This window comes from Rhamphochromis longiceps, linkage group LG22 (genome assembly GCF_057381845.1).
Source record: "Rhamphochromis longiceps isolate RC_006_pf linkage group LG22, R_longiceps_female_GT1.1, whole genome shotgun sequence".
In the NCBI taxonomy this organism is placed as follows: domain Eukaryota; kingdom Metazoa; phylum Chordata; class Actinopteri; order Cichliformes; family Cichlidae; genus Rhamphochromis; species Rhamphochromis longiceps.
In genome coordinates, this window is record NC_140577.1 from 21,039,120 (window position 1) to 21,053,389 (window position 14,270).

Sequence of the window (14,270 nt, forward strand, 5' to 3'; positions counted from 1 at the left end):
AATTAGATCTGACAACATGAGATAAAAAGGAGTGGTTGAGGGTTTTTTTTGGTGCTGTTGAACCACCCCAGAGTCCTGCATAACTCTGGAGGGCATTGGGAGAAGGAAAAAAAGAGTGAAATGCACAGAAAATAGCGAGTCAGACAAATAAACAAAAGGTGCTAATGAGAGAGAGAAGAGGAGCAGTCAAAACAAGAGAAGTGAAGGAAAGGTCGAGACTGAGGCAGAGAGGTTGAGGGTTGTGATTATGGAGTGACAGCGTCGGCAGTCCTCTGATGATTCCCAGGTAATTACAAGGCAAGGTGATCCTCGGAAACCTGGGACGTCAGCACCTTATGCACGGATCGCAGCTCCTTGGCCGTGTGTGTGCTGGAAAAGGAGCTTAGTAAAAGTTTGAGGACCCGCCCACCATCAACCCTACACACGTATGCCGACCACGCACTTACACAGGAGATTAGCACCAGCTAAAACCCCCCCACAAAAACACAAAAAGAAAAAAAAAGAAAAAAATGTAACCACAGTCTATAAATGATAATCACAGCTTCATTTGTTGCCGTGGCGTGCGCATGTTAGATTCACTGATAATGTTTTCATAACTCATGTCAGGCCTGAATAAGAAACTCATTAAAAACCACAAACGCAAACTGTAACACATTCACAATGAATGGGAACAAACAACCCCGCTCCTCCGGTCAGCAATGACCCAGCAAGTATTTCGTGTAACTTAAGTCCTGAAACGCAGGCCAGTTACTGCCAGATAAGCATCCACCCAGCTCGGTAAACGGAGCATGCCATTCTTACCAAATAATCATTAGAAACTGGCAAACCCGCACCGGAGCTTAATGGTGCTGAGCCGCAGGTTTAAGGACAGAAAAGAGGAGGAGGAGGAGAAGGAGCGTGAGAGGTGAGAAGAGAAAGAAAAGGGACCTAAAAACCAACACTTTGGGGCAGATAAAGATAAAGATACTGACATATGAAAAGTTTTCTTCGCAGAAAGCAAACATATCTTCTCTTTTTCTTTCTCGCTTCTCCTTTTTTTCATCTTTACAGACTGTGAATCTGAGGCCGACATCGTGGTCCAAACCAACACTTTCACAGCTACCAAATGATATAAACAGATTTCATGTGCTGTGGCTGGAGCCTCGCTAAAACAGGGTTCAGGGAGGTTTGACGTCTGTGTGTGAGTGTGAGAGCGTGTGTGTGTGTGTGAGGGCAAAACGGAAAAGTGAGGACACTTTTTCACCCCTCTTCAAAGAAAAGTTTGAGGGTTTGGACTCGTTTTTTAGGGTTAAGATTAGGTTCAGCGCTATGTTAAAGTTGGGGTAACGAACTGATTTGTTAAGGTTAGCATAAGGGGCTAGGGAAGGCAACTGGTCCTCATAAAGATAGCCATACATGTGTGTGTAAGTGTCTGTGTGTGTGAGTGTGCATGTGTGTAGATAAAGTGGCAGGCAGAGTGCAGTGCCAGCACTAACACCGGGGCCTCAGCCAGGATGAAAGGAGCTGTCACGACGGCTCACGGAGGAAAAGAGGAAAAATCCATCCATCCACACTCCTCTCCTCTACATTTATCCTCCTCCCCTCTCTCTGCGACTTTTATGGTTCTGCTTTTAAATTCATACGAGTTATTATTATTATTATTATTTTTTAAAGGCAACCACTATTCTTCACACCCAGGACACCACAGAGCATGTCCTAAGTATATTTACTTTGCTGTATGTTTTCCATTTCTCTCTCTCACAAAAGAAAATCGCCATCCAGAATGTAAGTTACAGCAAATGTAGTGTGCCATAACATTTCTTAAACATATTCCCAGAACTAATAAGGTCAATTGAATGTGCCTGAGTGGAGCTAAACCCATAATGACTTGTGTATCCTGAAATACTTTGCTTTAGTGATCGACATCAAAAGAGGGTTCAATGAAAGACCTTCTTTCATTTGGCCTGGCTAAAGCTGCCAGCCTTGTAGGACCGAGTGTGTGTGTAAGAAAGAGTGTGTGTGTGTGTGTGTGTGTACATGCATTGGGGGGTAAGTAGGGTGGGGCAGGGGTTAGACTTTGACAGGTCAGTGATCAAAACCCATGATTGGAGGGGGAGCAGGTAACAAACTGAGTAAGGGGGGACTCAGGTATCAGCAGCTGTCAATCTTTGTGTGTGTGTGTGTGTGTGCTTGTAGTACTCCTCATGCACACACACCTCTCTGAGCATGCACAGTGTGTGTGTGTTTGCTCTTTCGAGTGTACAGGTTCCATCAACAAATAGCAACCCCTGGACTCCAAAACAAGTCCATGTCTGTCTGCTCAACTGTCAGCATAGTTAAGACATGCATGCCGACTCAATACTGCACACACTGCCTGAGTGCTGTGCAGCATCACTCCAACACAGTGCACTCTGGAAAGGCAGAGGGTGCACACCGAAATATGTAATTTTACTGTATTTGATTATGCTCATAATATTTTCTTAAAAATGACTCGGCCTTTTGTGTCTTTTCAGTAAAAAGGGAGTAAAAAGCTCTTTCGTGTGTTTTTATTTCTGCAACAGCAACGAAAAAAAGAGTCAGTACAGAAAAGAGCAGGCATCAGTGGCAGCGATTTAGTCAGATCATAAAAGAATGAGCTATGGTCGATGTGGGATGCAAAGCAGCTGTAAGCAGACTAAAGCAACTATATGCAAATTGCTAATTGGATGTGCAAAATGGTCAGCTGAGGCATCAGATGGCAGCTTTTAATAGTTTTTGATATGTTCAAAGGCTGTATCACATGGTGTGTGCACATTCCCAGGTGAGCTACCAAAGCTCAAACAGCTCCTTGATAAAACACCCAAAATCTGTTCAAGCAGTTGCATCTGACCTTCACTTAACCAACAAACAAAGGCGTTCTCACATAGAAATACAACAAATGTAACAGCTGTCTATAAACTTACACATCCACCAGCCAGAATCTCAGCGGCAAGCGGGACTGTACCATCCTTCTGTCTGGTCTTTCCACGCACAAAATCATTCACCTAGAGACACAAAATGTATGGTTTAGAACATAAGCAATAATCAGCGGACACAGTTGTAGCCATATGTTTTTAGACGGTGACAATGAGTTTGTCAAGTTGCCTCTATACATGACCACAGTGGTTTATAAATCAAACAGTCAACATGTAATAAAAGTCCTGACTTTCAGCTTTAATTCATAGGGTTAATCCAAAAATTAACCATTTTTTTGGATTAACTGATCAGTTTTGCAGCGTTTGGCTGAACTTGAGCAGAGAGTACCGCCCTGTACACTTCACCATTCATCCTGCTGCTTCTATCAGCAGTCACTTCATCTGTCAACACAAGTGACCGACTCCAATGGCCATGCCACAACAGGCTTATAGACGATATCTTATGCTTTGGACTATGAGCTTTTTTAACATAATGATGGCCTCCCTCCCTCTTTGGACCTCATACTGGGTGTTTTAGTGAACTACTACCAAATACAAGTTCAACACTTGAAATCAACTCTAGGGATGGGTACCGGTGTCCGGTGCCATGATGGCACCGGTTCTGACATAAACGGTAGTAACCAGACCGAAAAGCAGCGCAAATTTCAGTGCTTTATTTCGGTGCTTTTTTTTCCTGAGCTGTGATACACTTCTAGCCAATCATTTTACGTTTCCGAGGATAGTAGGCGGGTCCAGGTACGTACGTTCTTTTAGAGCAGACCTACAGATTAAAAATGCCCAAGGCGAAGCGGTCAAAAGTCTGGTTGTACTTCACAGCAAAATATGCAAACTCAGCAGCCTGCAACAAGTGCTTTAAGCTGATACTGTGATACTGTCAAAGGAGGTAACACCTCAAATCCGATGAAACACCTGGCGACGCATAGCGTTTTTTTTAAAAGCCCAGAAATGCGCCGTATGATAGCTTGCTGCGAGACCTCACACCGAGCACATCTACTGCGGGTGGGTTGCCAGTTATCGGACCCAGAGTTAGCAACATCCCCCAGAAACACGAAGAGGAGAGTCCTGGCCCCTAGCCCTGTCAGTGTAGCAGAAATGATGACGGATGATGATGGCAGCAGCAGCCGTTCTTCTCTGCGTGAGTAGCTTAATGTTGTTCGTGTGTAATTTACGTTGAGTAGGCTAACCACGTTATTACATTAATGCAGGTAAGGTGAACTAGCAAACATCATCATAGCTACATGCGGCTGTCTTCTTGTTTGATGGCAGATACTCCCTTCACCCTGGCCAAAAAGGCTAAAATGACCAAAGAAAAAGTGGAAAACAGTTAAACATGAGAGGTTTTTGGACAAAGTTTGTGTTTTTTCCATTGTTTAAGCACTGCTTCCAGCCAAGAGTGATACCATATATGCCCCATAGCTGCAGAAAAGGCTAACATTGTTATCTTTTTACAAAGAAAACAGCTGAACATGAGAGGTTTGTGGACCAATTTTGTGTTCTCCATTCTTTAAGCACCGGTTTGAGCACCGGCACCGTTTCAAAAGTACCGATTTGGCACTGGTATCGGATAAAACCTAAACGATACCCATCCCTAATCAACTCTACTTAATTTGTCATGAAATATTGAGGGAGCAGACCTCAACTAGTCCTTGTCAGTCAACTGATTTGTAAATAAAATCTGAAACAGTGAAACTTCTCCAGTTACTTTTCAACTTCTGAAAATGAGGAGTATGTATAAAAATGACTGCAATTCCTGAACAGTTTAAACAACATTTCGTTAAAATCCTTGAATTAAAGCCGAATGTCTGTACTTTTTACATCTTGCTTGATTTGAAATCCACCGTGATCGTGTACAGAAAGTGTCTCACTCTCCAAATACTTATGGACCTAAATGTACTGACACATGCTTCAATGATGGTGTATGCCACTTAGCGTACCACAAATGTTACACTGCATGCTGTAAATGCTCCTCTGACTGACAGTTTACAAAAACAGGAAGGTTAAGGAAGTAGCTGTGTTTGTAACTATTTATCTAATTGTTTGCTTCATAAAACAATCTAAAACTCATACAATAATTTAAAGGGATTAAAGACCCTCGTGAATCTCTGCCTGAGTGAATCTGAGTGCATGTGTCTGCACGGGCTCTAACACAGTTACTTACTGTGAGCTTTATGGCTTTCTCGGGCGCCACACCCAGTAGCTGTGGTACCAGACCTATCATTAGGAAACGACAAGATGATTAGAAAAAAAGACTGCCGTGGTACCCCCACTCTCACACACACACACATACATATATATATACATATACCACTTCCCCACGTTCCACATCAATGTGTGGCTTCCCGCTGCATGCGCCCGACCGTGCAAGATCCCCCAGAAGCTAATGAAATCTATTGATGTGGAGTGTGGGGACATCAGAGTAGAAAAAAGACAGCGAGATAGAGAGAAGAGGATGAAGGGGCAAAGAGAAAATGAAGTGAGCGAAACTGCTTCCCAGAATAGGAAAAAAAGGGCAGTGTAGCAATCAAAGCCACCAAAAGTTTACGCAGACCTCAATTACAACCCAGAGTCGGGTAAAAATAAACAAAAATAATCACAACGGAGCACAATGAAACTTGGCCCCCTACCCAGTCCCAAGGCACGAATCACTCACGCTCAACCATTTGTTCAAAGTAGCACTCGCACTTCATAATCGAGTCCTTTGTGTGTAGTGAGGCCAAACATACACACACAAACAACCACACACCCAATCATATACCCAATTTGGAAGTTGCAAGTTTTGGCTAGCCTGAAAAAGAGAAAAATCAGCAGACATGTGTTCATGAAAACAGAATATACACAACAGGTTTGTTATTGAATATTTGGTCTTGCCATCGTGTTTCTTTCGTGTGCTGTCCCAGCATCGCATCGTAAAGCAGTTTTGGGCCGTTAATTCCCTTCTCTTCCTTCTGAAGAATGTTTCAACAGAGATGGCCCTTTCAACTTACATTACATAACTACAGTTTAGGTGCCAGGATACCTGTCTCGCCTTCTACCTGGAGCCAGACCTGTCTGCGTCTGTCACTTCACTCTTCATAGCCTTTGTTTCCCACAGAAATTCAAGCATTCAAGTTTCCTCTTACGAAACCTAGTTCTGTCAATCAAAATCGTAGGATTTTTTTTTTAAAGCCCCACCGTCATTCCAGGAGACCTCTTTTCAATCCTCCTTTAATCTGACCCCAACAATGCAGACACTCTAACCGCAGTTTCTGAAGGCAGGGCAGGTAGTCATTACTGGTGTCGTGCCCTGGTATGTACGTACCTGCATGCCCAAGTAGTCCCCTGCATGCCTACATACTTGTGTGTCTGTAATGTGTTTGCACCGGTGTGTAGGTCTAGACGTGCGACATCACTACATCGTGACACAGGCCTCAAGGTATGTGGCTTTGCGTGTGACGTTCATTGTGCTGCTCTGAAAGTCCCCAGCCAGCCGGTAATCACTTCAAAGAAGCCAGGTCAACAGAGAAGTGAACTCACACCGCCCTCCTGTCCACCCTACACTTTTCTTCTCTCATCTTCTCTCGATTCCCTTCTCTTTCATTGTTCCTACTACTCGATTCTTCTTTGTACTCCCTCATCTCAGCCCCTCCTTTACTTTAAAAACCTGTTTTGTAGATTTGACCGCCAGTGAGTTGTTTTCCCTGAAAACCTATAGTTTTGAGGAAGGATTCGATTTACTTTAGTGTTGACTAAATGTAAAGAGCTGTTTGTTAAAACCACATAAAGTTTTATTTAAAATACTGATAAAAGTTATGTGGAAAGTGCCTGTGATACATTTTAGTGAATGCATATGAGAGATTCTCAACAAAGGAGCAACTTCCTGAGATGAAAAATGAAGCCAAAAATTGTAATTTCCAGCTGGCTCCAAAAACAAGTCAATCTTCATAGACTTGCATGAAAAAATACCCACCTTAACAGTATTAAAACACATGAACAAAACAATAAAAACCAGATTTGGGATGAATGTTGCACAGTGCAGGTCGGTGTTGGATTAATCCCGACTCCTCTAGTCTGCATAAAATACTGAACCCTGCGCCCCCCCCCAACACATCCATCAGAGTGTGTCGGTATGTGAATGTCAGGACCATTTTTGTGAGGTTTTGATATTTTTTTGGTCTATTACACTTTCAGTACTTACAGTAGTTCATGGATGTTTATTGTCATCAAAGAAATCATCCAAATATGCTAACTTCTGGCTCTAAAAGAAAAACGGGGGTCAAAATGCTAACTTTGAGGCTTCAAAATGTCGAGTCCAATAACCACTGTGTCATGCCATCTTTTATAGTCTGTAGCCTTTAACATCTGACTCACCCCCACAGCTTCTGTCAGAAACCTTCTCAACATTTAGTTTCAAACTCTCAGGATTTCTGTAACTTTGGTTCAATATTAAGTTCGTGTCTTTGTTTGTGTATATGTCGAGTATGAATAAATAACACTGGAGGTTCGCGTGTTCTCTACATGTATGCTGACCTCGGTAAAGTCCGAAGAAGCCCTCGTAGCGCACCACCTTCTTGAAGCAGTCGAAGCTGTTCTTGTACATGAGCTCTCCCACCAGTGACCCGCTGCTCCTCTGGTTCTGCATGCGTGTCTTCACCAGATCAATGGGGTACACTGCTGTTGCACCCACAGCTGCAGAGAGCGAGACACGTTTATTTAGATGCTGAGTGTTTTTATGAAACAGATTTTTTATTTACAGTAGGTCTTATGACCACTACTGTTTCTCTCCCCATGGAAAACTGAGTGACTCACAATAACATGCTATCACGATCATCCACAATACCTATTATTCCATGGCACATATTCCAAGACAATAAGGAATTATGTATTTACACTCACCGACCACTTCATTAGGTACACCTGTTCGAATGTTAATACATTAATGCAAACATGAGAAGAATTTAATCCTGTACACAGACTTGGTGAATGGGGAAGGAAGGTGATTTAACTGACTTTGAGTGTAGCATGGGTGTTGATGCCGGACGTGCTGGTCAGAGTGTTTCACAAATTGGAATTGTTAAAGTGGATCTCTAGTGTTTACAGAGAATGGTCAGAAAATGAGAAAATCTCTAGTGAGTGGCAGTTCTATGAACTAAAATGCCTTGTTGATACCAGAGGTAATAGGAGAATGGCGAGACTGCTGATAGGTAACAGTAACAAACAAGGTATGCAGAAGAGCATCTCTGAATGCACAACATGTCCAGCCTTGAAGCAGATGGACTGCAGGAGCAGAAGACCACACCAGGTATCGATTCTGTGAGCAAAGGAGAGGAATTCACACAGGCTCATCAAAGTTGGACAATAGAAGATTGGAAAAGTGTTGCCGGCTCCAATAAGTCTCGATTTCTGCTGTAGCATTTAGATGTTGGATTTAGAATTTGCTGTAAACAACATGACACCATGGATCAATCCTGATGTGTTGTAATATTTCAGGGTGGTGGTGGTGGTTTAATAGTCTGGGGGACATTTTCTTGGCACACTTTGGGCCCCTTTAGTACCAGTTGAGCACGGCCTCCCCATCCACCTCAATCCAATAGGGCACTTTTACGATGTGAGGGGAACAGAAGATCCACATCATGAACAGCAACTGTGTGATGCTGTCATGTCAAAATCTCTGAGGAATGTTTGCAGCAGCTTGCTGAATCTGTGCCATGAAGAATTAAGGCAGTTTTGAAAGCAAAAAGGGGGACAACGCAGTACTTGCTAGGTGTACCCAAATGATGTAGCCGGTGAGTGCATTTGCAGCACTGTGTAGACCACCTGCATCTTTTAATATATATGTTTTTAATTTTTGGTTCTAGTATATTGGTAATAGTCTCAAGAGTTGCAATACAATATTTTTCCCCACTTTACTTACCTTAACCAGCATCTGTAACCCTTTCCTGTGTTTCACAACATCAAAAGGAAACACTGATAAAGTGCTACACACATAGGCTAACATATGTTTATATAACTCATGAGGAATAACTTGTACAAAGTGTAACTACAGACACAGACTAGTTTGTTTCCAAGTACAAAAATATAGTGGCTTTCATTGAGACTACAGTAATTATTAAGTAGAAAGACCTGTGATCTGTTTTAACAGCATAGTCTCTAAAATAATCTCAGTAAAGAACACGCAGAGCCTAATACATGTATACAAAAAGATTAAGTGGTGCATACAAATTTTTTTAAGCAAAATTGTCTCAATCACCAGTGAGCTTGGAAGACTGGAGGGAAGTTCATAAATGAATTCATAAAAGGCTCGCTGTAAAACAGACTAGAAAATACTTGCTTGACTTAACAAATATCATGTTTTAATCTTAATGATAGTGTTTAAATAAATGTCATGTCATAACTGAAAGTTGTGCACAAAAGAGTGGAACAGGTGATCTTATAAAGAAGTTGTGGCTTATATCAGTAATCAAAATCTCACTATCAAACGTTATATTTCACTTAGCAATTTAATAAAGCCGACAAAAATCTTTTTCAGTACCGACTCTGCTCATTTTTATTATTGGGGGATGGGGGGGGGATTAAAAGAACAAAACAAAAACTACCTGCACTGTCAGATCCCACTATAGAAAGGTGGAAAAAATGTTTTGGTAATTTGTGTGAAATGACCCTTTAAGAGCAGAGACGGAGGAGGAGGAGGAGGAAGGGGAAGTCTTTGGGAATAATGTTAATAAAGATGTGTTGTGAGTTGTAGTGTCTTCAGCCTGTCACGCGGACACAAACAAAAAGAACCGACCCAAGGCGACAGGCTTAATTAGAGAGAGACCGAGAAAGAAGAAGAAGGGATGATGGACCCATACCTCCTTATTAAGCTGTCTCCCTTGGGAAAGGAGGAGGAGGAGAAGGGAGGAATGAAGGAAGGGAGGAGGAAAAACAGTGGGGTGTCTGGAGCCAAACACAAGACCTGGGCACCACCCTTCACCCCCACCGTCACGTCTGTCTTCTCATCACTCACAAAGGTACAAAAGAACGCACAAGAGGGTTTTCCCATGGCACCCAGAGAGGCATGAGACAGGACAGAGCTAGACTGAGCGAGTGTAGGAGACAGAGACTGAGCGAGAACAAGGAAGAGAGGGAACACTTCTCTTTAAGCAGGAGAGTGACTGTTGCTCTTGTAAGGAAAGGGCAATAGAGGGGCCATTGTCCATTCTCTCTCACCCTTTTCTTATGAGGACAGCACAGGGCGGGGGGTGGTAGGTAGGCAGGCAAGCAGGTAGGTGGATGGATGGGTGGGTGGTGGGGTGAAGGTATGTAGGGAGCCAATGGGGCGTGACTCTTACCCCCTGCTACTGAGCCAAGAGCGAATCTGTAGATCGACTCTGCCACCTGGATAAGGATGGGGCGGGAGCCGTCGCTGCCCGAGTGCTGCCCGTGCGCAGGAGAAGAGACAATTAAGACGTTAGTAAGGACGTGAGACAGGAGCTGAAGATGAGAGCTTGCAGTACATACACCTGACAGGACAGCACACTTTAATCCTGATTCTTGTAAAACCCTGTATGCCACGCACCTATTTCCACCCAGAATCCAACGCTAGTAAATCCGTCTGACAGTCTAGCACAGTTACATTTGTATACAGTACAACATTCATTTAATAAAATAATGCTCAGGAGAAATAGAAATGGATGAGCAGAACGTCATTAATTCTAATCAAAGATATTAAGTCTCATCCTAATAATGTTTTTGTATTTTTCTGATATTAATTGTTTAGATTATGATAAAGGTGAAAAACTTGTCAAACTTTAACTGGAGGATGTTTAGCTTTAAACAAATAAAATTACAAGCATGATTATCAAAAAAATTACTTGCCAAGCATAATTTGTTGAACTGATGTCATGCTGCGCAAAAGTCTTGAGGAAAAGTCACCCTTGATTTTGTTCCATTTTGTTTCCATTGGGACTTTCTTGTAATTTTTAAAGTTCTTTTAGCTGTAGTTCTCCGGGCTCTCAAAAGTTTTTCTTTGGACAATTGTTGCTTTTTCACTCATTTTCAGTCCAGGCCTTGTACCTGACATTTTTCAGAGGAATCTTTTGTGTTTGTTAAGCCGCTAAACTCTGACCTATGGATCAATCAAATACAAAAAAGGCACCTATCTGTGAGCATGAGCCGGTGCTGTGTCCACACATAACAGATAACTTAGCAAAGAACCAATTTTAAATTGTATCTTTAGCAGCTTGTAACAACATATATTTTCTTTCCTTTTTTAAAATTTAAATATGCCGAATTACACAAGAACTGGACTGAAAATCAGTGGCAACCCAAATTAGCACGGCTTCATTTTTCAGCATGATAATGATCCCAATGCACTAAAACCATACCTGGAAATAAAAACACACATTGCTGCTCTATTCCCATCTTCTGGACCTGAAAACAGGATATGATCTTTGGTTTCATTCTATCATACATAAGAGAAACTTGTGAAAATGTTGATGCCTGTCTGAGAAAAGTGTATAAAGTGTGTAGTGAGGGGTTTAATAGCCTTAAAACATCTATAATAATTGTAAAAAATACAGTTTGCTACTTTGCGGATTTCACCTATTGCGGGTTATTTTTAGAACGTAACACCCATGATAAACGAGGGAACACTGTATATTACATATCCCATCCAAATGTCTTCCAAAGTCTACCTTGACTCAAAAAATAACAACCCCCCCCCAAACAGTATGCATATATGAGTATACATAAAAAGGTATGATCATCAGATCAACATATGATCTCTTAACATATCTTAACAAGTCTGTTACTCCCTTAGATTAACTTGAATCACAAAGGTGTATTCAGTGCCACCTGAAAAAGACCTTTGTGATCATTATCACTTCACCATGCAAAGAACAGAGGAATGGTAACAGCCACACTCCCCCATTCACCTGAGGCACCTGTTGCTTTGGCTGGTCTCCTGAGCCCTGACCACTAGACCCTGTTTGGGGGGTGGCTGCTTTTGTAGGGTTGTAGCTTTGCGTTTGTGTGTGTGTGTGTGTGTGTGTGTGTGTGTGTGTGTGTGTGTGTGTGTGTGTGTGTGTGTGTGTGCGCGCATGCGCAGTGAGAATGGAAGAGGTGGGGGAGTCTCAGCTGGAACACGTCCACCTGTCAAACTGTACCCATGCTCCCTTCACATATCCTGCTCTTCTACTTCATGAGAAATGATTAAACGTTTCAATACTGTCAGCATGTTTAATGGAGAAAGAGGAAACAAGTTAACAGGATATAAAGAGAGAACAACTCAAACATGTATGAGAGAGAGGGAGGGAGTAGATTTAAAGAAGAAAAAAAAAGAAATGGGGAAAGAAGTAGCAAAGATGAGGAGAGAGCGCTCCAGTAAACTGAGGGCCAGCCCCTGAGTCCAAACCACAAGGGCCTAAAGTGGCTCATTGTGGTGGGACTGGCGTCTGTGCAGTGCTGGGCCCCTTTGCTTTCTCCCCTTTGGCCCAAGCCGGCTCCAGTATGGCCTGGCCAAGCCTCTACTGTAGTGCTGGAACCCACCAGGCAACACAGCCCTGACCAAACAGCTGGAGAAAGAAAACTGTCTTCTGCTCATCCATCTGTACGTCCTTCTTGATTTTCTTTGTTACAAATTGCTCTTATTATCCAGCTACTATAGTCAACATGAAGTATGTTTGACATTCATTAGCTCTTGAGGATGGCTCTGCTTGTCTTTGTTTCCATGGATTTCTTGATTTTTGTGCGTTTGTTTTTCAAGATGTCAACCGCACGCCAGGGAGAGGCAAAGCAGTGTTTTCTCTGAAGAAAGTCTTTTAAGGTTCAATTCAATGATGGGAAATTACTTAAAACTTGGTGGGAACAACTGAAAGGGAGTAGGACTGATGAGTACTGGCCAACTTTCCATTTTTATACCTGACTAAACTTAGTTGGATCTGTTACTCCTGCATTTCACTTCTATGCTTGTTTTGGTGGATTATTTACATGCAGGAGCTATCATTAACCTAAAATTGTAAATCTTCTTTATCTTTGCAGTCACATTTAGCCTAAGAGAATGTATCAAAAGGGAAAGGAGCTGCCAGTGTGGAAGAGGAAACCAAACACATCAACAAGTCTTCATATTCTCTACCTGTCTCTGGACTTCAGCCAAGTTGTAGGGCAGGGCGCCTTCCTCCAGCGGAGCAATCTTCTCAATGTCCGCTAAACCAACACGTCTGGTGGAGACAGAGAAAGAGACAGAGAGTGAGAAGGTTCAAGTAACTCTCAGAGGATTATAACAATCCACCCATGTATCACCGAGCTCAAGGAAACCCATCGGTCTGAAGTTACTCAGAGTTTAAAGACAACATCGTTTCAGATGAAAATATTGTGGCATTCACAAATCCAGACCTGTGCTTGGCATGACAGCGTTGGATAACCGACCAATAGAAAGTGATGACTCATGCTTCCTTTATCACTTCATCCAAGTATAACAAAGATATTTAATCTTTTCATGTCTCTCTATTGCATCTCTTTGACGGTCACAGAATTCCCAGGCTCAGGGAACTGGGAACGCCAAATCCCCCCCCTCCCCATCTCGTCTGTATATTGGGACTATTATCTCTCACATCTCCAATCAAGGGGAGTGGAGCTACTGGGCTATTAAAGTATCCCATTGCCCAGAAATAATAATCAGGTGGTTTCTCAGGCCGGGGTTAGAAATTATGAGCGTACTGGTCGGGCCGCGAGGCAGATGCAAAGGAAGTGGGGGAATGTGAGACATATACAGTTGTTTTGTGCCACGGATTACAGGGACTGAAACTGCTCCTCTTTTTTTTTTCCTTTAGAATAAATGGGAGTTTGGTTTAGGTTCAGACTGAAAGAAGATTCCCTGGCACTGGATACAGGTCTGACTCTTTTGATCCACTGCAGAGAAGTTTGACAGAGTGTTCGTCTCTCTGAGGTATGGACCCCGGGGCAAAATTTTCCCTTCAGGGTGGCAAGTTTGGAATAGTCTTATACTGCATAAGTACTTGACTAGCTCAGCAGAGGCAACCTGGCTAAAGTATTAATTCAATTGCGTCTTCTATACTGGTTTAATACAGCTCAAAATCACCAAATATTTTCTGCTTTCTTGTGAAATAAACATGAAAGAAAGTACACAAGCCAGTAGTGTCTATCTAAAATAATTCAGTTTGAACACCAGCCACCTAAGAAGTATGTCATTTTCTACTTTTACTTTACTTTCTATACAACTTCTTTTAATATTAAGTAGTTCTTTGTCATATGATCATCTTACCCACGAGGCTCCGACAGGTCAGCCAGCTGAAAGAGGATGTCGACCTCCATGGGCGTCACCTGGCCGAACCTTTGAGCTGCCACGATAAACTCCTCTGC

General features: G+C 42.4%; 1 protein-coding gene across 1 annotated transcript in view; it reads right to left on the bottom strand.

The window, feature by feature from the left end:
• The window catches only part of slc25a13 (solute carrier family 25 member 13), a 54,263-nt gene that overhangs the window by 12,361 nt on the left and 27,632 nt on the right, over positions 1-14,270 (bottom strand). Inside the window, 6 exon segments of the mRNA XM_085395575.1 lie at positions 2,922-3,002; positions 5,092-5,144; positions 7,440-7,598; positions 10,241-10,325; positions 13,024-13,108; positions 14,173-14,266. Coding sequence (XP_085251701.1) covers positions 2,922-3,002; positions 5,092-5,144; positions 7,440-7,598; positions 10,241-10,325; positions 13,024-13,108; positions 14,173-14,266 — 557 coding nt within the window.